Source organism: Anas platyrhynchos, chromosome 16 (genome assembly GCF_047663525.1).
Source record: "Anas platyrhynchos isolate ZD024472 breed Pekin duck chromosome 16, IASCAAS_PekinDuck_T2T, whole genome shotgun sequence".
Classification (NCBI taxonomy): Eukaryota; Metazoa; Chordata; class Aves; order Anseriformes; family Anatidae; genus Anas; species Anas platyrhynchos.
In genome coordinates, this window is record NC_092602.1 from 2,595,503 (window position 1) to 2,622,152 (window position 26,650).

A 26,650-nucleotide genomic window follows, 5' to 3' on the forward strand; every position below is an offset into this window, starting at 1 on the left:
CTGCCTGCTCACACAGCACATCTGGCAGCAAGGCTGAGAAGCTTCATAAACTGTCAGCTAATCTCAGCTTCAGAATTGATTGGTCCTCAAATTAGTTACTCCAGAGCACTCAAGAGATTAATCACGGCTTCTGTGTCAATGCATCGCGCCTGGACCGTGGGCAGAGAGCAGCAGCTGCTCACAGAAGTGACAAGTTTCCATTTCCTCATAACCCTTTAATATACTCTTTAATATCCATGACTCCTTAATGCAAATATCACCAGACGTCAGCATGCTTTGGCTCCTAGTTCTAGCTTTCAGGAGACCCAGAAAAATTCCTGTGAATACTTTCAGAACTGTATTTTATTTATACCCAATGAAAACAAGCAAACGAAGCAAATAAACCCCAAACACCTCCCACACAGCATGAAAAGCTGCAGCCACTGGGACTTAACTACCTCTCAGGACATATTTCTGCTCAGACTAGATCAGAAATTGTTTGTGCAAAAGCTTCTAGTGCAAGTAAACTTGTAGTAACTTTCTGTAAAATCCAAAGGGCTTAAATTGGAGCCCAATCCCTCGGATTACTGTGCTGTTAAGGCAATACATTTTAAGGCTTTTCCCCACACTCCATTCCTTTTCTCCTGCTGCCCCACAGGACCTGTGGGATTGCTGGCCTGGGACAATGGAGCTGCACCGCAGCAGATGCAGCAGTATACACCGGCCTTTCTTCTACCATTGCCTTGACTAAAAAGGTTAGAAATAATTTAAAGTGCTCCGTCACTTGTTAGTCATCATTACCTTTCCCAGGAGAGACCGGATTAGGCTGGCAGTCCGACACCAGCCTCAGTGTTGCAGAATCTCCACAGGAGGTAGCACCTCATTCACGTTACCTGCAGCAGCTGTGAGCTCCCTGGGCCCCAGCGTGGCCAGGAGGAACCGAGCCGAGTCCCCTGCGCCGCGTCTCACCAAGCTACCAGCCCCGTCCCCTTCCCCTGACAATTCAGTAACCCACCAACAAAGACTGACTGCAAACAAAACCCTATGGCTCACGTACAGCCTGTTAGTAGAGGACACATTTCTACCACAACCTGATTTTTAGTTTAAGCACCCTGTATCCGTCACCAGCCAAGATCCTGCTGTGCTCATCAGGAGCTTCATTTCCAACCGGTTCTGTAGGGGTGTGTTACTGACACTGCACACCGAATGCTCTCGTCCTTCACCAGCGTCCACATGATCCACATCTCAGTGGGGTTTAGCTTGTGCACAACCATCAGTTCCTTGTACAAGCACGGATCGAAAGGATTGAAAGGTCTCTGGATCCCAAAAGTCTTAAAGCCAGCATGGTTCTTTGGGGTCACTGCCATCTTTGCCAGACACATTCCCACAAAGACATCATCTATTGGGAAGAGCTCCATGTCCTCTGCGGTGCTCTGGAGTCGGCGCACTGTCGCTCTAGACATCACGTAACCCCCTCCGCCCGCATAGAGGGGATAGAAGGGGGCTCCGTACATGGTCTCTGGAATGAAGTACTTCACCTTGGTGTTCCTGATGGGCCGGGCGTTGGCAATCACGTCCCCAACAAAGAGATCCTGCTCAGGGTCCAGCTCCTGGAGGAACTCAACAATATTGTAAGTGTTGACAAAGACATCATCGTCGCCCTTCAGCACAAACCTGGCATGCCAACAGTCCTCCATGAACCAGCGGAGGAAATGCAGCTCCTTGAGGGTCAAGTTGAAGAAATTGTCAGCAAAATCCCACTGCACGATGTCATCAAACTCCTGGCTTTCGTAAGCCAGCAGCTGGTGCAGGGGCTGCGCTTGGATTTTGGCCTCCGAGCGCCCGAGGAGGAACACCAGCCTGATGTGCCTGCCACCAATGGAGCCCTCCTTCCCCCACGTGTTCCTGATCGCCACCCGCCGCTCTATATTGATCGGGGGAGACTTGATCGCCAGCAAGAGGAACGTGTCCTTACTGCACCTGGAAGGCTTCAGCAGCGCTGAGAAGTTCCGGCAGTGCTTGTACGTTAGGAAGACGCGGTGAAGCTCCGGGAGGGCGAGGGAAGAATTGGCGAGGGTCAAGTCCGGCAAACACTTACTGGGTTCGGCGTTGTCCAAAGCTAAAGACTTGGGTTTGCGACTTGCTACATCCACTTTCTGCTCTGCTGACGACGTTGCCAACTTCGCCTCTCTCTTTAGGTAAAAAAGACACGCCAGCAGCATGACCGACAAGGCATAAAGCGCCAGGTTTTTAATCCTGGGATACATCGCAATGTCCCGTGCGGGATCCAGGCCCTGTGGGGACGAAGAAGGACAGAAGGACAAGCCGGTGATCACCGAGAGCCGCACGCTCCCACCTCCCGTTCCCGGCACTGCGGGGCCAGGCGCAGCCCCGAGCTCCCCCCCACCCCGTCCCCAACGCGGTTTTGGGGCGCGTCTCACCGCTGCGGGTCCCGGCGAGGACGGGAGCGCGGGGCCGGGCTCCGGAGCCAGCCCCGGGGGCAGAGCCCAGCCGGGAGCCGGGCAGCGCTGGCCACGCCGGGCTCCTTCTCTCCTCTCCTCTTCTCCTCCTCCCACCGGCAGCTGCCCGCTGCTGCCGCCGCCCCGCCCGGCCCCGCCCCAGATTCGATCGCTGCATCCCCAACTCTACCTCCGCACGGTGCAGCCCCAATTGCCCCCCACCTGCTGCAAGTTGCACCCCCCAATTCCCCTGCACGCACTGCACATTGCACCCCCAAATCCCCAACGCACACAGCACATTACACCCCCAGTTCACCCCCCCCACAGCACACTGCACCCCCAATCCCCCCCCATGCTGCACCCCAATCCCTCCCCCTGCGTACTGCACCCCCAATTCCCACTCCCTGCACCCCCAGTCCCCCCAGTACATTGCACACCCACCACTGAGCTCCATCCCACGGCCCTGGCGATTTAGCAGCCCCGGCAGCCGAGCAGTGTCCCCGTGGGCTTTATTTCACTGACCTCCGTCACTCGCTCCAGCCACGGCCGCCTTAGGGAGCCTTGTCCACGGCCACCGTGCTCCACGGGCTCTGAGCAGCAGCCGAGGGCCACCGCAGCAGCTGTACCTGGAATTCCACTGTCAGCGGCACTGCCTCAAGCCCTCGGCCCTCCTCCGGCTCAGTGGAGTCTTTGTTTTTTCTTTTTCCTGGAGAAAGTGGTAAATCAGCCTTGGACTTTGTAGGATAAATCGCCCGAAAAGCAGCTGCATGCAGGGGGCTGTGCCCACCACGTTAGCACCGACTGCCGGGCCCTAAAGGAAAATCCACTTGAAAATGAGTTAGGGTGGTAAGCCCAGCTTCTTCTTTAAGCCCAATCTTTAAGCAGTTAATCAATCTGGGTGCAATTTTGCTTTTTGTAGTGAAATTGCCCTGTAATTTCCAAGAAAAAAGAACGATGCAGGCATAAATCATTCCAAGGATCCTGGAAAATCAAGCGCGAGGTAAAGGAGACCTATGTGAGACTACTTCCGAAGGCATCCTTCAATGTCTGGGCGAATTGTTTGCTCGAGACAAAGCTTGCTGCCTTTCCCCTTTGAGCCGCCTGGAAGGGATCCCGATTTCCCTGAGAGCACTTATTATTTGTGTGCATTTGCCGACGGAGGGATGCAAATCAGCCTCAGCTCCCGGCTGCAAGGGCCGGGAGCGTCCCCGGTGCCCCGCGGTGCAGCCGCTGCTGCAGCTCCAGGGGAACGGAGAGCGAGCACCGAAGGACCAGAGCACGCTTTGGTGACACAGGAAGATGCTACCTGCGTGCTGCGGTGACAATTGAGTGGCCCACCAGCCCCCACGGCCGCTCTCGCCTCCCTGGCTGTGGTCGGGCTGTGTGTGAGACTCATGAGTCACAGCACAGCATGCTGCCACGGGATGCTGCTGGTATTGGGTGTAGCAAACCGTGGGGCAGATTTTTGACGTGTCTTTTGAGAGATGCACCCTGAGACCTTGCTGTGCTGCAGGCTGAGGCTGTGGCTGTCATCCCCCACCTGCAAGAGGGGGCCGGGAGGGCCAAGCTGAACTCGAGTCGCTGACTACTTGGGGTTTTCTGTGGCGGCAGCTGTTTTCTGTGCACCCAACGCCATGCTCAGCCACACAGCCCCCAGCAGAAGGGGGGGGATAAGATAGAGAGAAGAGCTGCTACACACACACTGACCACAGGCACTGGGGTGGAAAGGAAGAAAAAAGCACTAGGCGGTTGTAGGACAGCAGCTCCCTGCTTCAGCAGCTGCTGAGCATGCACTGCAAATCAGCATCTCGTGGTGGGGAACAAACGCTGTGATAACCCAAGGAGTTTCTTCTTCTTTTTGGGTAGCTGGAAGGCCAGCAGGCTTCCTCGAGCACAGCCAGCATAGGACTGCAGGGTCTGAAGTCCTTCCCGTGGACAGGGTGAGGGTGCACAGAAAACAGCCAGAGCTCTTGGGGAAGGGGGGTTAATTGCACTGTTAAATTAGCAACTCAACCTGAGGCCAGAGCAGGGACACGGGGCTCCTCTGAGAGCTCCCGGTGGTGCTGGGGAGAGGGGCCTAGCCCGTTCCATGCTGTCCTCAACCCCTGAGCAACTTTTGGCATCGCCTTGAGCCACCTCCCCCACTTCCTCCTGCTCTTGCATTACCCCTCTGGCGCGCTGGCACTGTTATTTTTGTAGTCAAAACAAGAGTGCTGGAAAAATAACCTGCAAGAGGAAGGGCGAGCTCTGTCCGCAAGTGGCTTAAACAATGGTGCTGACAGAGCAAAGCCTGAGCTCCGTGCTGGGCGGCAGGGGATGCCTGTTAGGGGCTGGGGTGGTGTCTGCAGGGGTGGCAGCAGTGGGGTCTGTTCCTGGGCAGGCTGAGCACCTGGGCTCAGAGCTGGAAAGCCCACCGATCCCCTCCTCAAAGTACCTGGAGATGGATGAGGACCTTATTATGGACCCCAGACAGCTGCCCACACCACGATGTGTGTACCAGGGCGTGTGCCTGGCCCTACAACCCCCACAGCCTCAATGACAGCATTCAGAGCCCCAAGCTCAGGATGTGAGTAAGCGTCCTGTGTGGCAGAGCTGGCAGGGTGGCAGGGAACCTGCGGCTGCCTCCGGGCTGGGCACCGTTGGTGTTTGCTCTTGCACACGCTGCTCTCTGCCCAGCCAGCTCCAGCTCTCTCACCTTTGGCAGACGCTGTGGTTTTCCGGCTGGCCTGACTTTCTGCTTTCAGTTTTTTGCTCTTCTCTTTGCCTTTTTTCTTGTCCTGTGGAGAGAGACGTTTCCACACTCAGGCGGTGTTGAAATTCAGTGCCCACATTCAGTCCTGTGACAGTCATCACCGCCTGGGTTGGCACCAGGATTTAACGGGCCAAAGAAAGTGGTGACAGGAAGCGGGAGCACAGCAGAGGGGCTGCCCAGAGAAGAGAAGAGACTCCAGGAAACACAAAGTGTCAGGACAGCTGGTGCACGTTGCCATGCTGAGAGGATCAGTGGAAGCGTGAGGGGTTGCTTTCACATTCTTGGAAATTAAGATAAACTCACCTATTTTCTTACCATAAGCCCACAAAAAGTAGCAGCACTTACTGATAATGCCAATTTCAAATAACAATGCCAGCAGTGGTGGGTGGTGCTCCAGCAGGGCTATTTCAGCCCCATTTTTTGGAGAGGGAACTGAGGGACGGATGAGCAGGGCAGGATGTGCTGAAACCCCTCCCCAGCAGCCCGTCCCCACCGCCCTGCCCCAGGACATGCTCCTTACCACTTTCTCCTCCAGACTCGGTGGCTGCAGCGGCCGCTCGGTGATGAGGATCCCAAAGTCACACACAGTTGCCACCAGGTCCTCAGTGGCCAGCAGGGCCTCCAGGCTCACTCTCCTAGAGCCCAGGGTCCTCCGAATGGGTGGGTCGCTGCGGAGTTCACACGGCTGCTTCTTCTTCTTCTTCTCCTGCTGCTTCTGCTTCTGCTTGTCCTTGGGCACGGGACCCTGCAGAGCACCGGTATGGGATCAGTGTCAGCTGAGGGTTGGGGCCCCTTTATCAGGCAGCAGGTAACCTGGGCCCAGCCACTCGCCCACCTCTGTATCCAGCCTGAGGGGTGTGTAAAACAGCTGCTGCCCTCCTCCCACAGCAGGGAGGAATTTGTCTAGAGGTCTGGGATGGAGAAATACTCCCTGACACCCAAAACTGGCACAGGAGAAGGTCCCTCCTTGCCCCATCACTATTGTTGTAGCTCAGAAGGTTTTTGGACATTGTTCCCTCCTGGCATCCTACCTTGCCACCATCTTTCTTTAATCCCTGTCCTGCCTTCTTGTTTGTTACTGCACCTTCTTCTGAGTCAGCATCAACAGGCCACGAGAGTACCTGCCAGGAGAGAGGAGCTGGCGCTGCAGGGACTGGGACACCCAAGGACCTGGCCTGGGGCCACCTCCATCCCAGAGTGCCTCCCAGAGGGAGTGAGGTGCCACTGCTGCCCCCCCCCCAGCAGCTATTTTCTCTCCCTGCCCCTTTCATCTGGCCCTGCCACACACTCACCTTCTCCTCTACCACTGAGACGATCGTTCCAGCCGCCAGGTAGCCCTTCAGCCCCACCAAGTCCTTGGCAGTGTGCTCCTTCCTGTAGCTGCAGTCAATGGTGTCTGCCCAGGGTTTTCCAGGGGTGACAAACAAATGTGCTGCGCAGGAAAAAAAAATTAAAAAAATTGAGGTGACCTTTTCTTTCTGGGGAGAGGATAAGACTGGTGCCAGTTTGTTACCCATCATGAGTCTGCCCTGACCAGTAGGATGGAGGATTGATAATTCCTCATTACCAGCATGTGCCGTGGGCTCCTCCATGGCTGCAGACTCCTGCTGGCCCTTTGTTTCCCCCATGTCCCTTGCAGAGCAGTCCACACCCAGGGTGGCCACCGCAGGACTCTGATGAATTGTTGTTACCTGGAACAGAGAGGAATCACCTGGCATGGCACGTCTGGCTGTGTCTGCACCAGGCCTAGGAGCAGCACTGCCTCTGAAATCCCATTCCCCAACCCATCCTGGTCATCAGGAGAAGGGACAGAGCAAGGCGAGCTGCATGGTGGCACCTGCAGGAGGGCCAGAGATGCACTCCCATGTGCAGAGCAGCGTTGGACTACCCAGAGGGACAGGGAACACGGCCAGCAGAGACGGGTGCTGCCAGACTTGGCCACACAGGAATTTGTCCCTGGCCTGGAGGTGAAGTCCCCCTTGCTGTGGCCTGCCAGAGCCTCCTGTTTTCAGGAGCTCAGTTAAACACCAACCTCAGCGCTGCCACCGTCCTCCACCTCCTCTCCCTCTGCGAACTCGTAGGTCACGCAGTAGCTGTAGGTGATCGCCGCTGCCTTGGTGTCAACCTCCAGTTCCTGGAGAGTGCTGGGATCAGGAACTCCCTTGATCTTCCCAATGCTCACAACCACTTGTGCTTCACTTCTTATCAGCTCTAAAAGGAAGACAATCCTGCTGAGGAGCAAGGAAGGCACGGAGCAAGAGGAAACCTCCAGGATGCCAAGTCCCACCACCCAGCATCCCTCCCTGCCATCCTTTGCAAGTGCTGTGACAAGCCATAGCCACATGGGGTCACTCCAAAGCCATGCAAACAACTGGCTTGGTTCCTTTGCCTCCCTCGTTAATATTTTCGACTCAATAAAGCACACTCAGTGCATAAATTCATTGAAGGGGGGTCACCAAGAGGGGCTTCCCTCAACCTGGTGCCCCCAAGGCCCTGGGATCTTGTCCCAGACTAGGATGTGTCACACTTTGGAGCAGGCACCACTTTGTGCTGGCACTGCAGCACACGTCAGCATCTTCCCAGATGTTCAGGAATGTCAGCAGAGATGTTCCTCTTTCAGCAGCTCAAGAGGGAAACACACAGCATGAAACCAGACTGTGTCTGGCAAACAAAGACGGGGCAGGCCGTGACACCAAGCCAGAGCTACAGGGACAGGGTTGGGTTGTTCCTGCAACCTTTGGACCTGATTAAGGCTAAAACCACCTCGATTATAGACGTGCTGCTGCAGGGTCCCCTGCCTGCCTCACCTGGCTGCCTTGCCAAACCACGGAACTGGTGCCTCTCGTCAGGCTCTATGTGGATGTCGTCCAGGACGGACAGCTGGGGCAGGCCGTCCACAACAAAGCCTCTGTAAGCAGGAATGAGAGCCAGAGGGTTCCCTTGGAGCACCAGGACCCGGAGCTTCTGCAGACTGGAGAGCTGGGAGACCAGCTCCAGCAGCTCTGTTAAGTTGTTAAAGCTCAGGTCAAGGGAGACGAGATTTGGCCTGAAAGAGAGAATCCAGCAGTAAGGGCAGGCAAACGACGTCCAGCTGAGGGCACTGCTGCCCTGAGTCGAGAAAAGAAACAGAAATCCTGATTCCTCAGCACAACAACCTGCAGTGGCACAAATTGTGTGAAAGTGGGGAATCCGAAAGCATAATCTCACATAGTCCATTGCCAGCCTGCCCCATAACTCAAAACCTTTTTTTTCTTTAGCATCCATTAATTACCCCACTGCATCCTTCAGTGATACAGCCTAAGCTTTACCCCCTTCCCCAGGGAAGACTACCAGCAGGGACTGGGAAGAGCAAAGCCAGACCCTGCCCCAACAAGCTTACATCAAAGTGTGAGACAGAAGGCAGCAAACCGAGACAAGCCACGCTGCACTGATGGGGTGTTGGAGGCAGAGAAAAAAAAAAAAAAAACACCCTGCTGAAGGGCTGCAATTTCTTAATGCAGGGCATCTCGATGGCTTGGGGGCATCTGTCCCCATCTGCCCACCTCCCAGTAGCTAGCCTGTGGCATTACCAGAAGTCCGCATTGAGGTACTTGTCCTGCGAGGGGCCGCACAGCCTGTTGTACCCCAGCCCCAGGTGCTGCAGCTGCGGAGGGGGCTGAGAGCACAGCTCCTGAAGATCAGCCACAGCGTTGCAGCAGAGCTCCAGGACCTGCCCAGGACAGAGGGAACAACAAACACCCTTTGCAATGAGCAGTTCCTGGCACACCCTCGAGCTGCTCAGCTTGTGCAGTTTTCATGGGATCTCTTTCCGATCCCACTGACACAAGGCTCTGCTCACCCACCTTCAGTGTCCGGGGCAGGTTGGCCGAGGTTACCCTGCTGATCTGGTTGGCACAGAGTATCAGCTCCTCCAGGTGCTGTAACTGCAGCAGATCCTCGTCGATTTCCTCTACCTACGAAGAGCTGTGTTTGGCCACCGTGACCTTGAACCACCTCGTGTCATGTGGGTCAAGGTGACGCAGAGATGTGGTGTTGATCCATGTGATGTACGTGTAGCACGGATCAGTGTAACACACCGAGTGGGGCTGCCAGCAGCTCGATCCCTGCTGCAATAGCAGCACCTGGGAAGACCCTGGGTTGGGGAAACTTTTCCCAGGATGTTTTCCCCCTCAGCAGATGTGTATTTGTGGCCTGGAGATGGGCAGCTCTGTGGGCACCAGCCCGTCCCTGCCTGCCAGCCTGCACTTACGTCCTTGCCGACGATCCGCAGGGACCTGAAGACCTGGAGGACGCGGGTGCCACTGACAAGCTGGGGTACCTGCACAGCCATATCCCGCAGCTGCTGGTCCTGGGGGCTGCAGCCTGGTGGCAGGGCCCAGGGGCTGTGCGGGTCTCTCAGCAGCTCCATCAGAGCCTGGGGGCTCTCCTCGCCCAGCGGCAGGTCCTCATCCTCCTCCTGCCCCGAGGGGCTCGTGCGTGCGCTGAAGCGGGACTTGTTCTGCGGAGAGGGAGAGGGGAGAGGCAGTGAGCACCCCACAGACCCCCTGCCCTCTGTGGAGCCCTCCCCGTCCCACTGTGCCCCCCAGCCCCTACCCAGCTGCCAAGGCCGCAGGGGAAGTCCCGCAGGCCCAGGAGCCGCAGGTGCTCCCGAAAAGCAGCCGAGAGGCTGCGGGGCCCAGGCACCGCCATCCAGGAATTCTCTGGCTCTTGGCACCCGTCCCTGTCGCTAGGAGATGGCGGGGACGCGATGCCCTGGGGACCGGGCTCTGTGGGGCCGTGAAGGGGGCGTGGGATGGGACTGCAGGTTAGGAATAAATCCCAGGCTTTTACCGGTCTCCCTCTGGGATCTGAAGGCTGCTCCCCACCAGGGAAAGAGTGGGCGGCATTTACAAGGTGCAGCATCAGCCCCGTCCCCTGGCCAAGGACCTGCAGCACAGCGTTTGCCATTTCACTTATCTACATCTTGAGAGTCACTCGAGTTTCAGGGAGGAAGCAGTCATGTGCTCAGTAAAAGCACCCCGATTGTTGGTGCAGAGGGCACCGCTGCCACAGCACCGCAAGACCATCGGAAAACAAAGTTCAAAGCTAAAAGTACCAGCGCCCGCTCTTGGAAAAAGTCACTGAGCCCAGGGGCAAAAGCCCCAGCGCTGTCTGAGGTCAGACCCAGGTCTCCCCACTCAGGGGTTTATCTGTTTTTTCCAGCGATAGGTGTGGAGATGATAGCGACAAATTCCACTTTAGGGAGCTTGCAGAGCAGCTCGTGTCAGCAGAACTTCACCAAGTAAATTGCAGATGCTCTGTGGTGTCTGGTGGTTGCGTGGTGGAACACTGAACTTCCACTCGCGCTGGGTTTTGCAGGACGGATACTGATCTGCTCCCTTATCAGCTCGGCAGCTTATTGCAGCTGCACAGATAGGAAAGGATGTGCGGAGCATGCACACGCCAAGAGATAGCGGCATGGCTCAAAGTGGAATAACCAGGCAAGCCGCTACCCTCGGTTCGGCAGAAAATTAAGTCAAACTTTCGGAAATTCTTTAAAACAGCATTGCCAGCGGCTGAATTTTATTCTGGGGAAAAGCCGAGCTGAAAGCTTCTCCTGTACTGCTGTAGTGGCAGGGACAGTCCAGGAGTGATCCCCACTGCGATGGGTGGCAGGGCTGGAAGGGGACGGGCAGTGCCTGGTGCCCAACGTGTGCCTACATGTGCAAACTCATGTCATCCACACACCTCGTAGCACACGGTGGGGTTCTAAGCAGCTGCATCCCTCTGCTCTTCAGTGCTTCCGAACAAGCACTCCTTCAGCACGGTTCTTCTACCTGGAAGGAGCTGTCCGTACTCACCATTGTCTGAAAGAGCACCCTGCACAAAGAAACACCTCTCTCCGTGATACCCCCAAATAATTCTGAGTCCCAGGAACATTTTTTCTCTGTTTTGCTGTGTATGAGAATCTCCTTTTAGCAACTGGACACAGAGAAAACAAGTTCGGCAGAGTTAGAGAAGGGTGAGAGCTGAGGAGGTGGATCCTGGACATCCGCTGATGGGGTGCACTGGGTGTTACACCAGTGGGATGGTCTTACAGAGATCCAGCAGAGGGATACATATGCTCATCTGGAAGCCTCTTGTGGCTTTTCCACTGCCATTAGCCCACTCTTACACTGGCCCCTGCAGGAGATGGTTGCTGGCTTCAACAACCCAGGTGCGTGCTTACGTGCTCCATCATGCTTGGAAAAAATACAAAAACCACAAAAAACACAATTCATGTTCTAAGTCCTACATTTTGGAGCTCCCAGGGATTTAGATGGGATGGCTAAGCCAAGAGTCCTGCACTCCCAGTCAAATAGACGATGTGGGACACCATCTGTGTCAGTTTGAAACTGCACGCTAGATCACAATCAGTGACGACGCATTTGAACCAATTTTTGATGTAATCTTTCAAAAAAGAAAAAAAATCCCACACCATCATCTGCAGGAGAACATGGGGGAGCCACTGACGCAAAACCCCGCTGTACTTAAACGCAGCTCGGCTGTCCCCAGCTGCAGCACTCCAGCCACCAAGCAGCCTGAACGCCGACATCCCACCAGCTTTCGGCCAAGCCAGCCGCCGCCTGAGCCCGCCATGAAACGCCAGACAGGTGGGTGCCACTTGGACGTGCCGTAAGGTTGCGTTGGTTGATGCTCGTCATTAGCTCAGCCGCTCAAATCTCTCTGCTTTAGAAAGTCAGCACGCTGCACAGAACCAGGAAGTTTTGCAAAAACGGCGTAGATGCCTGAGGCTGTACTCACTGTATTATTTTTTTTTTTTCTTTTCTTCATTTGAATGCAGAAATCACCAGATTTGTAATCTTCCTCTTCTGCTCACTGGCTCCTTTGGTCTCCTTGGCACCAACATCCGAAGATGGCAAAACTACTACAGGACAGAGGCAGAGGCATTCTACTTCCAGAATAAGGCCCTTCCTAGTGCTAGAAAAGCAAGCAACTACCTTGTTTAAAAACTACGTAAGTGTAATATTTTGCATTTGCTGGGCCTGTGTCTGGGAATGAATCTGTTGATTTAGTTACGAAATACTAGGAAGACCATCAGAAAAGAAATAGTTGGGTTAGAACCTCAAAGAGGCACCTCTCTGTATTCCATACAGAAGGAAAGCCTTTGCGTTGTCTTATTTTAGGACAGAGTTGGAGCAATGTCTAGGACAGCTTGGGTGTGCCAACTGTGGTCTCACGCATTTTTCTTTGTTTCCTGAGTCACGTTGAGCTTGAAGCAGGCAGCTTTTGGGGTGACACCAGTCAGATCACTGGAAAGATGGAGAGAACTGGCTTCCTCTTCAGTCTGACCTTAATGCTAGAGCAGTCAGGAGCACTTCTGCAGAAAATCCTGCTCAGCCTTGCATTTCCTTGGAGACAGCAGAATGTTCACTGAATCTGAAAGTCAATACCATAGGCAAATTTCAATGCCTGGGAACGTGTTCCCAAGAAAACGCTGATAAAAATCAGTATAAAGCATTTCCCCTGAATTCATTCTTGAAATCAAAACCATTTCTTCTGAAACAGGTTTGTTCTGGTCACAGCAAATGTGTTACGTGAGTAAATTTTACCTATATGGTTAAAAACAAAAAAGACTCAGGAAAGCTGAAAACAATGCCAAGCAGGTTATTAAGACAGAAAGTGCTGCGCAATCATAGCCACAGATAGTATATAATAGTTGCTTGATAAAGGAGCGTAGGTGTTAATACAGCCAGTGAACAATAACAAAAAAACCTCAAGCAGACGCAAGCTGAAAAATAGGTGTGTACGCTCCTAGACAGTCTCATGTGGAAACTACCAGGACAGACGTAAACCAAAAGATTTAACGATTTCTCTCTCCTCTTCCTCCCCTGCAGAACGCATGCAGCAATGTAACACCGAGAACCATAAGCTGGCTAACTGCTGACCTCCAAGTCAGAGCAATGGTGAAGAAAATACCCGAATGCCCACCTCTGGATGCAGGTTGCTGCATGCACGTTTTCTACAATATTTTGCAAACCATACGAAATGATCCGGAAGCAATCTGTGGGAAGAATTTCACCCAGGCTTTGAACGCAAGTGTCATCCAGCTAAACGTGACGATGACCGAACGGGAGGTGCCTTACACCTGCAGGAGCAAGGATCTTCCACAGAAGGTCTGCGAGCAGTTCGGGGGGATGAAAGCAGCAAAGAAGATGAGGTACACCTGGCTGGTTTTACAGAAATATGAGCAATTTATGCAAAATGCAACAAAAATATACTCTGCAGTAGGAATGTAATATGCCAAGCTGGAACAGTAACTGTAGGATACGAGAGCTTTGGCTGAACGTACCTAGCAGTACTTGTGACCAGTTTGATGCCAGGGACAACGTTAATAATGTGCTTACTATCCTGTAGATCATAAATATATACTCTAGTTTAGTTTACTATTTAAAAGATGAATGTCTTAAGTTATTGATTTTATTTATTATAAAAAATATTTATAATGTTTTATTTGCAGCAGTATATCAAAAGGATGCACTGATTTAAGTCAGAGTGATTTAATTGACCAGTCACGATATCAATTAGCAAATAGGAAGGCACGATTTCAGTGATTTTCATGTTATTTATATTTTTCTTTTGTAATTATTTTCCAAAAGAGAAGTTGATTTTCAGCAGACGGATTTTGTACTTCTGATTACTAGCAAATTGTATTTATGAATTTATAGAATACATTTATTTTTATAAATTTATTTAAGCAATTTTGTGTTCTATATTTATTCAGATTTTTAATTTATATATTTTAATGTTAAAAGAGATGAATGATGTATTTACTACTTAGGTGAACAGTTTTCCTCATCTTCTGTCACTATATATTTGGACAAAACCTGGCATTTAATTAAAATTATATTAAATAAAACTGCTACTGGTGATTTTTTTATTATTATTATGTAAATTTTTTTTACAGTCTTTTTGCATTGGAAAACTAATGCTTTGTTAAACAGAAAATTGAACTTGTTGTTTCTGGTCATTGTGATAAAGACATTACAAACAGCACATCTCCTTTCCTACCCACTTTTTACTGATAGACATGCAAAAAGATCACAGCACTTTCACTTCTTTTGCTCCCAGTTGGTTTCTTAAGTTTGGACCTGCCAGTGGGTAAATTGCTTTCTCTTCAGCCCTAGCTTGTGAAGGCTGAATTATTGCAGCTCTGCACCACACCTCGAGCCTGGCTTAGGTTCAGCAGAAGCAGCAGCGCTGCTGGAAGGACGCTCCATCAGCTCAGGCAAGAGCAACATGCCAAAAGGTGCCCGAGTCAATTGCTGCTCCTGGAGCTGGTAACAGAGCAGGCACCAAAATGTCCTAGGAGCAAGAGGACCTGTCATCATCTTGTTTTTCCTTTCTTGCATCAACTCTCGATTATCCCCAATAACGGGGAGGTTAATAATGCAATGAGTTCAGTTCAAATCACCATGCAAATTTCAAGCCAGTGTAAGCATTAGAACCAATTCTGAAATTAACATTATTTATATATACACACACATAAATGTATATATAAATTAATTTCACATGAAACACCTATTTAAAATGCAAGTACAGGATTGCTCCTCTCCCTGCTGCCATCCCTTCACTGACAGTGGTCCAGCCCAGCACAGGACTGCCTGCTCTGGAGCACTCTGATTGCTGCTCTGAACGTCCAGGAAGCTGCAGCAGGACTGAGCTCCTCCACCCCAGTGCCACCAGTGCTCCTCCTCCTCTGCAAAGGTGTCAACAGCCCAAGAGGAACTGGAGCAAGGGACTGTGGTACCAGCCCACCTCCTCCATCGTCCTTTAAACCCTCTCAATGCAAGCAGTAGGGAGGAAAGCGACTTACCCTTTTGTTTGGGTGGTTCTTCAGCACGGTGCCATTGGTGCTGATGCAGCTCTTTCTCCTCCCAGTCCATGGCCACGCCTGGCCCCTTTGTTCTGGTGAAGCATCTTCTATAGCAGGAGGTGAGGGCGCGAAGCTGGGCCTTTATTTTTTTACAAGAGGCTTACCTGTATCCTCCCCTGGCATAGTGAACCGGGTGCTGAGCACTTGCAGGGGAGCTGCAGGGAAGGTGTTTGGCCCTGCCGAATGTCTGGATGCTGATGAGTTGTGAGCAACAGGAGGCAGAGCCCAGGGTCTTTATGGACTCTAGTGGAAGAGTTGTCTTTAAAACAACAAGAGTTGCTGCAGATCTGGTCCTGTTTTCCCCAGACTTCCCTGGGAAGAGAGTTACCTCTTGATAACTGAGCCACTGTCAGTCCCCAAAAAGCACCAACCACTCTGGGTGCTCTCAGGAAAGCACTCTACCTTCCCAAGAGGAACTCCCTGCTGGGGCCAAGGGAAGAATTCCTCCCAAATGGGACCACTCTGGGACACCACCGTGGAGATGTCACAGTGGTAGCAGAAAGGATGAAGGCAGATCTGAGACCTCTGCTCTAGTTTCTGACATTGACACAGGTACCATCAGCTCTCCTTCCTGTTGGTGCCATCCTGGCACACCTCAAGTTCAAAGAGCATTTTAATAAACCACCTCTGACTTGTGTGTGAGCTTTGTGCAAGCACGGTAAGTGCAGTTCAAAGGTGTTTCCTTTGCTCCTGATACCTTCTGCATCAGAAGGCCACCTGCCAGGCTCAGTGCCAACCCATGAGAAGCAGAGGGACACCAGCAGCTCTGGCACTCTCTCAAATTAACCCGCTTAGTTCAAGGTCTACCAGTTTCCCCAAGGGCCAAGAGGTGCAATTCCAACCTCACACCCTTGATGTTGAGTAGAGGAAGAGGGAATGCAAAAGGATCACAAGGGATGTGCTTATCCCCAGAGCAGAAGTGGCATCTGCTGACCTCATCAGGTGGGGTCAACCAACCACTGCAAGCAGGCAGACGTGTAAATCCTGAGCGCTTCAACATCACCATTTCCAGTGGCTGATACAAACCACCTAAACCTTGCTGAATCAGAGGATTATACAGGGCCACTCCTTGTGGTTTTGTGTCTCATGCGCGCCTTTTCTTTCACCTTCTGAGTATGTAACTCTTATACAAAAGCATTTTCCTTGGAAAGGGAAACATTTGCCTGAACGTCAAACAAGACGAAAAAGTGAGTCAGATGGCTGGTACCAATTAACGTCATTGAGAAGGAAAACTGACCCCAAAAAAAGAAGAGTTGTTCTTCCCATGGAGGCACAGAGGTGTGCGTCAGCCCTGCAGACTCAGCTCACCTCAGGAGTGAGCTCACACACACAGGGGGCAGGCTTGGAGCAGGGAGACACGGGCTTGTGCAAAACTGTGGCAAGCCTCTGCTCTCCTTCTGTGCTTGAGAAAGAACAGCGTGCTGCCACAAGTGTTTGGGATGCAGCAGGGCAGGCAGCTGGGTACCAGAACATCAAACTTCAAAGGGCTGAGGTCAGGAAGCTATGGCCAGCACCCCTCTGAGGAGCGAGAACAGGACAGAAGTGCATACAGAGGTGAGACAGAAAGAGTGGCTGCAGGTCGGCTGAAGCACTGTGACACAAGTGTATCACCAAAGCATTTCTGACTGCTTTGTACTCATTTCTGCACACTTTATGGCAAACAGGCCCGGAATTTGTCAGCACTGTGTGGCCATCTGGCTGCTCGGGTACTGGCTTTTCCTTTGTCTGCCTCAACATGGTCAATCCCTGCCGACCACAGCCAGATGCAGAGGCTTTGTTTTTGAAAACTCTTCCCCCTGCTTGGAGAAGATCGGGCAGCTTCAGAACAGGGAGGGAAATGGAGCAGTTAGGGTGACCTGTTGGATGACTGAGTTTGGACTACACGGTTGAGAAGACCTGAGAGCCACCCCTAGCTGCACTGCAGATGTGGTTGTGTGGCTTTCTTCTCATGAGGTTCTCAGGACCTCTCTAGCCCACGCCCCAGACAGAGAGCTCAAAAGCCCAGATACTCTCAAAAAAAGCCTCAAATATTAACAGAGAGCAAGGTGCTCATCCCAGGACAGTGCTGCCAGCCCCGGACAGAACAGTGTGATCACAACCACGGTGGATCCTGCCACCAGAGCTCAGGTGAATCTTCCTCAGCCCTGGGGCAAACTAACTTGGGGATACACCTGCACCATGTTTTGATCTCTGCTGTCATGGTGAGGTGGTCACCGGCAAAGCTTTCTTGCCAAGGGGTACCCTATTTACACAGGCTGTGTAAAAAATGTCAGAAGGGCAGGCAGCAGGACTTAGGGATGTGATGGACAAATGTTTTGTGGGTCTGTTTCCATTTTGTGATGCTCAAGCCTTGGAGTTTGTGATGCATACACCTTCTTCTGAGACAGGAAGATATGAAACATCTCTCTGGATGATAACAGGGACTCCGGTGTTGACACACAGGGAACTTCCCTGCCACCCAAGTATGTATTTTGTCTGCACACCTCCTGAGAATGAGTAAAACTCAGGAGAAAAAAGTGCTTATGGGTGAGAGTATCTAAAGAAAAGCTCCCAAGGGTAAATACAAGTAAAAAAAACACACATATATATAATATATATATATATATATATAAGTAATATACATATGCATATATCCAAAGTATCTTGTGAGCACTGGGTTCTTTTCCTTTTGCCCCAGATTCAAACAGTGCTGGGAGAAAGCAAAATCTGGCAGAGCTGGGTTACAACAGACTCACAGGAAAATATTTGGGATTTCAGTACATGTAAAGCTAGTCCTGAGCTGTTCTCCCACTGAAGTGCCAATTCCCTTATTGTGGTGATTTCAATTGGCATTAATTTGCTTAGAGCGAATCTAGGTCTCCTTTTTGTACTGCTCAGGGATTAGCAGAATCAGCCACAGAACTAAGCCATTTCAGTAACTGTCTTTTGGCGTATCAGCTACAGCTATACCAGCCTCGCTGAAATCACCACAAAATCAGTAATAAAGAAACAGTGCTCTGCAGCCACAGCTTCCTCCCAGAGAGGTTCGATAGCATCGCTGCAGTACCACTAGCATTTGTGTGCTTGGTTGAGAGTGAAGTCAGGCCAAAGCGTTGTTTTACTGCTGTTTAAATAGCACTGATCTTCACCAACTTCTCCTACCAAAGTGCTTTGTGTGAGATCAAGGTAGAGATATTAAAAAAATTAAGTGCGAACAAAGCAAGAAAACTGTTGTACATTCTTATGCCTTCTCCCAGAATCGCAGGCCTGACTCATCAGAATTTCTTATGAGCTATATTAGGTCAAAGCAACCAGTCACAAAGGTGAGATTAATGAGCATCAACTCTTCAGCAATGCTTTTAAAATAAAATCCCTCTTTTCACTCAACTATTACCTTTCACTTTCACTAGAGCGCTGCCTCCACTAGACCCAAGAAAATGCAATATAACACCAATGTTGACAGCTGAAGCAGAAAGCTGTAGCATCCTACCAAGAAAAAAACAAAAAACATCATTTCACCTTTGACTTTAATGACACGTTTCATTTTTTTTTTTAAATGGACTTAAGCAGCTTACACTAACACTGCCTAACACTGACATCATTTCCATGGGAATAACATGTTATCCAAACTTAGCGCTGCCCGGTAAGAGCCCACCATCCAAGGCAGTATTTCAACCAAGAGCCCCAAATCCAAGCCTGTAAGAAATTACAGCATCGGGGCTCAAAGTATTGGTGTGGTCCCTAAAAGTTTAAGAGTTTTGTCTTTCTTGCATAAAGGCCAAAGCTACCTTTGAATTACTAGCTGGTAAGTTAAGAGCAGACATAGAAATAAATAGATTTTTATCTGCTTCGTTTTGTCACAAGAACTCATTTGCACTGTTATGCTTAATATAATCAACAACCAGGATCTGTTAACTCTAGGAACACATCAGAACCTCAATACATTTGGAAAACATCATGCAAAATGTGGAAGAACAAGCTCAGTGTTACTTAGGTGAAGAAAAATCTAAGCACTGCAGACAAGTGGACTTGTGGAGGTCGTGCTGTAGCCAGCCTGTTCCTTCCCAGTCCCTAACACGCATCACTAAAGAGGACCAGAGGTGACTACAGAAGGTAATTTTCAGTTTTTGCTAATGTGGCTAATGCTTTGGTGAGACAGGGAAAACCCAGCACAGAGCAAATACAGCCTGGTGGCCAATGTCTGGGAAAAGACAAACCACTCATATATTCTGAGAAAGTCCAGCAGAGTTGATTCTTCCAGTCAAGAAGGGCCCAAGTGACATCAAGTCTCTTTCATCTTCTGAAGCACAGAGTCATTTTAAGAGGACATAAGCCTTGCAACGGGAAAGCCAAACACACAGATCCCAAAGAGGTGACTTCAACACCACTGATAATAGAGAAATGAGCCCTTGTCACCTTTCAGAGCTGCAAAAGGAATGGCAAGGTTCGGGAAGATTTCCACTTACCATTTCCCCACTTTGAAGCCAAGTTCCAGGTAAAAAATGAAGACGTTACAACTAGTTTCTTCCAAAAAATAACCTTTATTGTTTTGGTTGTAAATATAAAAAAATGCATTGCACAATTTAACAGACCTACTGAAAAGTGCTACATATCGACAGCACAACAGAAGTTGTGTCATGCAACAGAACAGGAAACCTAGGCAAAAGCAAGAGTACAACCTGAAGTCCTCAAACCTCCAAGCTTTTTTTTTTTTTTTATACAACAAGAATGAACTCCATTCACTTAAACACATCTAAATACAAGAAGAAAAGGAGTGATTTGTTCTTTGAATTGTTAAGTAAGAGGATTGCTCCTAACCGGTATCTTCTGATTCAAAATCCTATTTATGTTGGAAATGTTCAGATATAAAAGCAGTTCAGACAATGGCTAGAAAGTCTTTGTATTACACACCTAAGATGTTTTTCCTTCTAACTGAATCAAGTTTTGCAGATCAATCTACAATTTGGTACTACCACTTCTGCTCTAACATAGGGAATTAGCATGAAATCCATCCAAGAAATGAAAGGGAAGTTCAGGCCTCAGCTGACACTGTGGAAACAGTACTGGGGTCCCATACAAGAAAACCCTCAAAAACAAACGATCTCCTCAGAAATGCAAGTATATCAATTGAAAGAGAAATAGGAAAACTCCTGTTGTCTCACCTAAAAAAATACCTCCTACAAGTCACCAACAGCTGTCCACAGTCCTCTGAGATTTGTGCGACTGAATCCATAAAGCACCTAAACCAGGGATCATCAGCCTTTTCATTCTGGGTGTTTTTCCTTACAATAAAAGTGCAAAAAATGATAGAAAAGAGAGAAGAAAAAAAAAGTCAAAATAGTTGACTATCAGTTTTATTTTAGCAGTATCTTCAGGTTAGGAACATTGAGGCAAGAATTATCCATCCCAGAAACACAGGAAGTGATTTAGCTTCCCAATAATGGACTAAAAAAAACATTATGCTATTGAATGGTTTTGTAGTGAGCTTCTCATAAACAAAATAAAGTTTACCTGGCCCCTCACCTCTACCATGTGAGCCTAAGTGTGTACACATACAGAATGAGGGCACAAAATAAAGGGATGCTATTTTCCAATGCAACCTGCCATCCCTTTGATTTTTTAAGCCATTCCAGATTTGGAGATTTAATTGTGTGCATCTTTACTAGGTTTCCGTCAGACTTCGGGGTAGGTGTGCCCCTGTGTACGTGGGAGGGAAGGATAGTGAAGTCAGCAGGAAAGACCATTTTTTTCCATCCTTCCTCCCATCCATCCATACAATTTTTCATGACCTCAGGTTCAAAGGGGCACAGTAATGCCACGCAGACGATACATTCTCTTAAAACCAAGGGAACCCCCACTTTGTCATTTCACTGAGTTTTCCACTTATTTGGGGTAAGAATGTAAGACTTAAGATGCATCAAATGCATACAGGACCCCAAGATCTAAGGCACGGATAGAAGCATTCTAGTAAGTCTCCCTTGAAGGAAAGCTCCCCTTGGGCTCTGGAAAAGCAGGGAAGAACACGGCAGTCGGATCAAATGGGAGTAACCAGGAATCCATGGGTTCTGCGCAGAGCTTGGACTGTCCAGATGAAGCATGGTCTTGTCTCCATTTCTACTACTAATTAATTTATTCAATTCTAATTTGCTTTCACTGCTTATTCCTCATCTTAACAGGAAGCATCATACAACACTAATAAGTTCATCAGATAATGCATAATTTCTCTAGAAGCTGGGGGGAGAGTGGGGGCTTCTACAGTGTATTAATTAATAGAATTTGAGGTCAGAAGGCACCACTAGACAATCTGTTTGATCTTGGTGGGTATCGCAGGCCACAAATATTTTATCTATCCCCTCCCTTATTGAGCAAAATATGTTGGATTTGACTAATTATGGGCTGCATTTGCTCATGTGGGGATTCTTTAAAGGTCCAGACCAATTCACTGACGACTGACGTGCATCATCTGTAATTCTGTGTAGACTACAGGCACGGCGTGTTTTGCTTGCTTAATGTACTTTGGTGACATAGAGGAAGTCGGACTACGTAAGTCAGGGGAGTAAGTGGTACCAAACTTATTTTGTTTTATTTAAAAAAAAAGAAGTATATTACTTAGAGTTCCGTGTGAGGAAGGCAGAAAGACTAAGCAGTTCAAATACATAACGAAGTGGGAATCTAGACAGGAATTAATACATACGTGGCCAATCTCTTTTCATACCAATCCTCAGTACCTCAAATGTGCAGAGATAAGATACACCACAGCTTTTTCCTCCTGTGCTTCCAAATAAAGTAAAATCACACCCTTCACAAAGTTGACTGATAAGAGAAAAGAATTCTGATTTGCAATAGTTAGGTGACGAAAATACACTGAATCACTGCTTCGAAGAGGAGCCACATGATTTCTGGTAATTGCACTATGTGGAAAGTATCTTTACACTACTCCGTCCCTCCCTCCTACACTCTTGCCTAGTAAGTGATCTTTGATTTATTTTTTTCTCTCTATTATGTTAAGATTTGCAGTCTTTTAGAAGTGCCGTGAGCTTGTTTCTCCATCAGAAATTATTACAATAAGCACTTTCCCTCCAATTGTAACCAACTCATGATGCAATGTGTGTGATGTTTTTTCCATTCACATGCAGATCAAAACTGCTAATGGGCAATATTTTTTAGCATTTCAGTCATACATCCTCTCCCCTTGCTATTCTTTTAAGGTCCTTTTTAGCTTCCAATTCATCCAGTAAGATCTGAAATAGTAGGAACTAAGCTTAGAAATCGTTATACTTCCCTAGGCTCTGAGGCAAGCCTGTAGCCCATTTTGCTTGTTGAGACAACACTGTAGTGTTGTTAATACTAGTGCAACCTCAGTTGCGGACACCTGGTTAAGAACATGGTAAAAAAAAAAAATCAGGCAAAACTGCTGCCTGACGAGCAGGAGACCACATCGCAGGGGAAGCATTACAGAATGGGCTTATCTGAAAAGTACAGCAAAAACACAAGTCTGTTCCTGGACAATTTGCCTGCTGACTTCTTTCTAGAAAACCGGATACATATTTTTAACATGCAAATACGCATGTAGGTATCTATGCATCTCAACAAGATAGCCCAGTAAAAAACTTGAGGGGCGCTCCCCAGCTAATCACAGTTAAATGATTTAACTGGAACCACGTTCACAAACAGTGATAGAAAAGGGAGGATTAAAGCACTGATTAAAAATTTAGACTTATTCAACATCTTTTATCTAAATGCATTCCCAAAATACTGCTTATTTGAATAAAGCATGTTGTATATGGGTCCTGGATATGGGACCTGGATATGGGTCCCCCTAGAAAAGCTACTTACTATTTCGGTGCTCTGACCACCTTTACACATTATTTCAACAAACCATTTCCTAGGTGAAGCCTAGGTTGCTGTTGGCTCTGTCACAGGGACACAGTTTTTTCCATGTGCCACAAGCTTTAAATGATATGGCAGACGTACTGTAAAAAGAAAAGAGCGTCTTGTTTGTATGCACAGCTACAAACAGGCACACTGGTACTTCAGTCATGCCACTTTGTCTTCTCCTTACGTTCCTTCCCCCCTGAACCACCTCCCGCAGAAGTCCCTTTCAGCCCCCCTCTTGCACAACTCACAGGCCCCTGCTCAGGGAGAGGGCCCTGGGGCAGCCCTTTTTGCCTTCTTCTTCTTACAGTCCTGCTCACACATAAGCCAACTCTGCAATGAAAGCCACTAGCTGCAAAATCTCAGGACAAGGAAGAAAGGAAAATTATTCTCTGTGCTCTGTCCCACTCCCCAAACCTTTTATTGCTTTTTAAGGTTTGGCCCACCAAGTGGGGAAGATGAGGCACAATGCAGAGGAAAAGTACATCCCCTGAAGGAGAACCTACTGACCCCATTTCAGAACGTGCTACGTCCAAACTTTTTAGCTGCTCCTCAGCTTTGCACTGTGACAGCCTGCTCTTCAAACTGCAAGAAACTATTTGGGGGAGGTGACAGGGAAACTTTATCTACACTCTGAATAGCTCTAAAGCATCAGAATCGAGTAATGAGTGGAATTACAAGGGTCATAGGATCATTCCAGACTACACCAAGAAAAACTGGCCAGAATGAACATCCCAGTGCTGTCTGAGGATGGACAGACTATTGCTGCCGTAACAAGACTAAGCTTATCTCCAGCGATAGGCCAGTACTTCAGGGACTGCCACAGAAAAATGTTACGCGGGTTTTAACTTATCTTTATGTGTTTTATAATTCCTGTTGAACATAACCTTACCATACAGACCAAGCTTGGCTAAGTCCTTCAGGTTTTTGAAATAAAAAGCAAAAAGAACAGGTAAAGACAGAGAAGCTAAAAACTGACTACAAGTCCATGTGGTTTGATACGTTTTCTGAGACAAAAAAAAAAAAAAGCCAATTTCTTAACACTATGAACTCAATTTTTGTCTTTGAAACACTATGATGTTTACCTATGGATGTGTTTTATATGTGCACATTTTATGAGGAAGGCAGCTGAACTCTGCAGAGTGCAAGAAAACAGTTTAGAGATGAAATGGATATGAAATTCATGTGTCTATCTTGATTGCAGAATCTGTGCAATCTAAAACTGCGTTTTTGCACTTACTGCACAGCCTACTACTCAATTGCAATGGCTATATCAGAAAAATAATAAAAATCAGCTACTTTATTTGCTAGAAAATAAAGCATGCCTTGGAACTGATCATATGCAATGGTACACTCATTAAAATAAAAATACACAAAACACAGCCTGAGATTTTAATTCTAGTATTTTCCATGAGTTGACGTCGCTGATGGATTTTTCTTCTCCTTTGGTTTTTAATATAATCCTGTTTAAACAATTGTTTACTATTCAAGTAAAACAAATGGAACTGAACACCAGAAAACAAAATGAAAAGCAGATTTTGCTTCACAAAATTGAAAGTATATTTCCCCTTGAAAGGAACATTCCTTGGTGTACAAGATTTACACTTCAGAGAACTTAGCACTTGAAGCTGTTTCATAGAAAGATGTTTGTTGCATACAGATGCATGCTGCATTGATGGAGATATATTGCTGCCTGCAGGAATGAAACCTGCTAAATTTACCTGAGCTTGGTGTTCTCACTTCATGGAGTAGAGTACAGCACTGAAGAGGAATCAAAACGTTATGACAACGTTGCATCACACTTCCACATATTCTGAAGGCAGAGACAGATGCCCTGAAGGTCTTGGGTGATGGAGAGTATTCTTTCTAAAGTGCACCAACTGAAAGGAGACTCACCAGGCTGCTAGACTGGCAGGTTCTCCACCCCTTGTACAAGCAACTCACTGTCTTTGGTTGTTAGGTTTCACCAGCTGTTTTGTTCATCTTGCTAACTGCCTCTGTGGCTTGCTCTGGCAGGCGCGACGGATCTGACAGAATTGAGGTGCTTGTACTTAGATGCCGAAGGCTGCTCAGCACCACTGTGAAGAAAAGTCAGGAAAGTATCAAAAAAGCCATTAGACTAACTGCAAACAAATCCATGCAGAACAGCGTGCAGGTACTGCAATTGTTATGAATTATGGTAGTTTTTTCTGCAAAACATGTACCTGCACTTACAGCAACAGCAAGAAACAGAGATGCGTAAGAACTGTGCCCAGAAAACAACGACAACAGAGATCTACCTATTTCTTCTACTAAAAAGAGCACTTCTCAGCAACTATAATTGTAAACATAAATATTTGCTGAATTCTAAGTGGTAAAGGGTCAAGCAATCATGCTCAAACAGAAGGTCATTTCAATGGGGAATGCAAACTTCAGAAGTCTCTTCCGTCATAACGAGACAAATCACACTGCTAAAATATTCCACTCTTTAACTAGAGTGGAATATTTAAAATTTAAATGCTGCTTGAGACTGTTTAAATTCTAGAATCTATATTAAACAATTAATTTTTTTCTGTTCAGTGTTAAGCATGCAACCAAGCAGCCAAAAGACGTTCTTATTTTTCCACTGAGACAGTAAGAAGGGATTAAAAAATCATATTTAACATCTGTCCTACTCTTTTAAGAAATGGTATTGTATATGGTCTCACTTACTGTGATCTCAAATTACTGCTTGATAGAACTTCACTTACTTGGCCTCAGAACAGGGAGAGAACAGTGCTGATCCAGCCACGCTATTGCAGTTTGATTCAGATCCTTAAAGCTTTTTGTGGAAACCATCCCATTGAAGGACTCAAACAATGGCTTAATAATAATGCTGAACTGCAAATCATCAAATGTTAAGGGAGATAACAAAGGAGGACTTCAAAACATTCTAAGGGAAAAAATAATAGAGCTCAATGTCCAGAGAAAACAAATGATTTTTAGACTACAACATTTCAAAGAGTTTTTTTAATTATAATTATTTATTTTTAAGATCTGTGACACTAGGACAAAGGAAAAAATTGAAGCTCAGTTCACATTTTACCAATACTGATTACTTTTTGCAAAATTCCTGTATGACTGACTTGATCTCCCACAAACAATCTGCACTGTTGTGAGTGCGTGAGCATTCAAAACTAGGTACATGTAGTTTGTACTATTTCTTTGTTGCCACCTTTTTCACATAACACTGATGCTTTTATAGCAAAAGAACATAAAAGCCTTAAGGTGAACAAGCTCTTTGCTACTGCAGCTAAACAAAGACTTCAAGAGTCTTTCAGATGAGCTTTCCTGGAGCAGTCACCATACCTGAACTCAGAACAGCTTGCTCTAACACTGCCATGGTAACTCAGCAAGTGAATGTACCTGTAAGTTGGAGTCTATTTCAGAAGCTGGCTGTATGACAAAACTCATCTGAAGGCTCAAAATCTGTGGTTTTACCATGTCAGCCCAGATGGGATTTTCTGACTACAGTCAGCAGCCTGTGAGAACGAGGCCCAAACCAATCTCAGGGTTGTGATACACCCCTATCTTTCTCACTATTGCTAACAATCAAGATAGGTCTAACAATTACCTGGAATACTCTAGGGGGTTTGCATGTGGTTATGGACTTTTACAGAGTGACTGGGTATCCTTTTGTTGATATTCTACTATTCAGAAATATTCTGTCCC

General features: G+C 48.0%; 3 protein-coding genes across 9 annotated transcripts in view; 1 reads left to right on the forward strand and 2 right to left on the reverse strand.

The window, feature by feature from the left end:
• Nucleotides 1-320: 320 nt before the first annotated feature.
• B3GNT4 (UDP-GlcNAc:betaGal beta-1,3-N-acetylglucosaminyltransferase 4) lies at nucleotides 321-12,017 on the reverse strand. 5 transcript variants are annotated; one of them, XR_011803713.1, is made up of 13 exons: nucleotides 9,784-12,017; nucleotides 9,440-9,688; nucleotides 9,033-9,143; nucleotides 8,760-8,899; nucleotides 7,998-8,236; nucleotides 7,223-7,401; nucleotides 6,758-6,881; nucleotides 6,483-6,622; nucleotides 6,222-6,311; nucleotides 5,711-5,935; nucleotides 5,134-5,215; nucleotides 2,880-3,144; nucleotides 2,147-2,273 (listed from the first exon to the last, which is right to left on the reverse strand). XR_011803713.1 is itself a non-coding variant. In XM_072024206.1 (13 exons), exons 1-12 carry the CDS (start codon nucleotides 10,135-10,137, stop codon nucleotides 2,990-2,992), a joined length of 2,088 nt encoding a protein of 695 aa, XP_071880307.1. In that variant the 5' UTR covers nucleotides 10,138-12,017; the 3' UTR covers nucleotides 2,148-2,273; nucleotides 2,961-2,989. The 5 variants fall into 5 exon arrangements, 4 of the variants coding, with proteins under 4 accessions (XP_038043164.2, XP_027325972.3, XP_027325970.3 ...); XM_072024206.1 differs by having other exon boundaries at nucleotides 2,148-2,273; nucleotides 2,961-3,144; XM_038187236.2 differs by lacking the exons at nucleotides 5,134-5,215; nucleotides 5,711-5,935; nucleotides 6,222-6,311; ... (6 more) ...; nucleotides 9,440-9,688; nucleotides 9,784-12,017 and having other exon boundaries at nucleotides 321-2,273; nucleotides 2,961-3,092.
• LOC139998785 (uncharacterized) lies at nucleotides 11,666-14,785 on the forward strand. Its single transcript, XM_072024210.1, has 3 exons — nucleotides 11,666-11,822; nucleotides 12,014-12,186; nucleotides 13,068-14,785. Exons 1-3 carry the CDS (start codon nucleotides 11,666-11,668, stop codon nucleotides 13,467-13,469), a joined length of 732 nt encoding a protein of 243 aa, XP_071880311.1. The 3' UTR covers nucleotides 13,470-14,785.
• Nucleotides 14,786-19,606: 4,821 nt separating this feature from the next.
• The window catches only part of MLXIP (MLX interacting protein), a 46,500-nt gene continuing 39,456 nt past the window's right edge, over nucleotides 19,607-26,650 (reverse strand). For 2 of the 3 annotated variants that reach the window (XM_013107462.5, XM_027469648.3), the window contains 2 exons: nucleotides 25,690-25,819; nucleotides 19,607-25,038 (listed from right to left, as the gene is read on the reverse strand). In XM_013107462.5, the coding sequence (XP_012962916.2) occupies nucleotides 24,917-25,038; nucleotides 25,690-25,819 (252 nt within the window). In that variant the 3' untranslated portion in view covers nucleotides 19,607-24,916. Of the gene's footprint in view, nucleotides 25,039-25,689; nucleotides 25,820-26,650 lie in introns of those variants that run through there. The other variant, XR_001194752.5, reaches the window with a different exon arrangement.

Excerpts from the sequence above, each read along its gene's own strand:
- B3GNT4 (XM_072024206.1), bottom strand. The coding sequence starts at position 10,137 with ATGGCAAACGCTGTGCTGCAGGTCCTTGGCCAGGGGACGGGGCTGATG. Across the intron at positions 7,402-7,997 it reads TGGTTTGGCAAGGCAGCCAG|AGCTGATAAGAAGTGAAGCA; the intron begins GTGAGGCAGGCA and ends TCTTCCTTTTAG. Across the intron at positions 6,882-7,222 it reads AGGACGGTGGCAGCGCTGAG|GTAACAACAATTCATCAGAG; the intron begins GTTGGTGTTTAA and ends TCTCTGTTCCAG.
- LOC139998785 (XM_072024210.1), top strand. The coding sequence starts at position 11,666 with ATGGGGGAGCCACTGACGCAAAACCCCGCTGTACTTAAACGCAGCTCG. Across the intron at positions 11,823-12,013 it reads CGCCATGAAACGCCAGACAG|AAATCACCAGATTTGTAATC; the intron begins GTGGGTGCCACT and ends ATTTGAATGCAG. Across the intron at positions 12,187-13,067 it reads CTACCTTGTTTAAAAACTAC|AACGCATGCAGCAATGTAAC; the intron begins GTAAGTGTAATA and ends CCTCCCCTGCAG.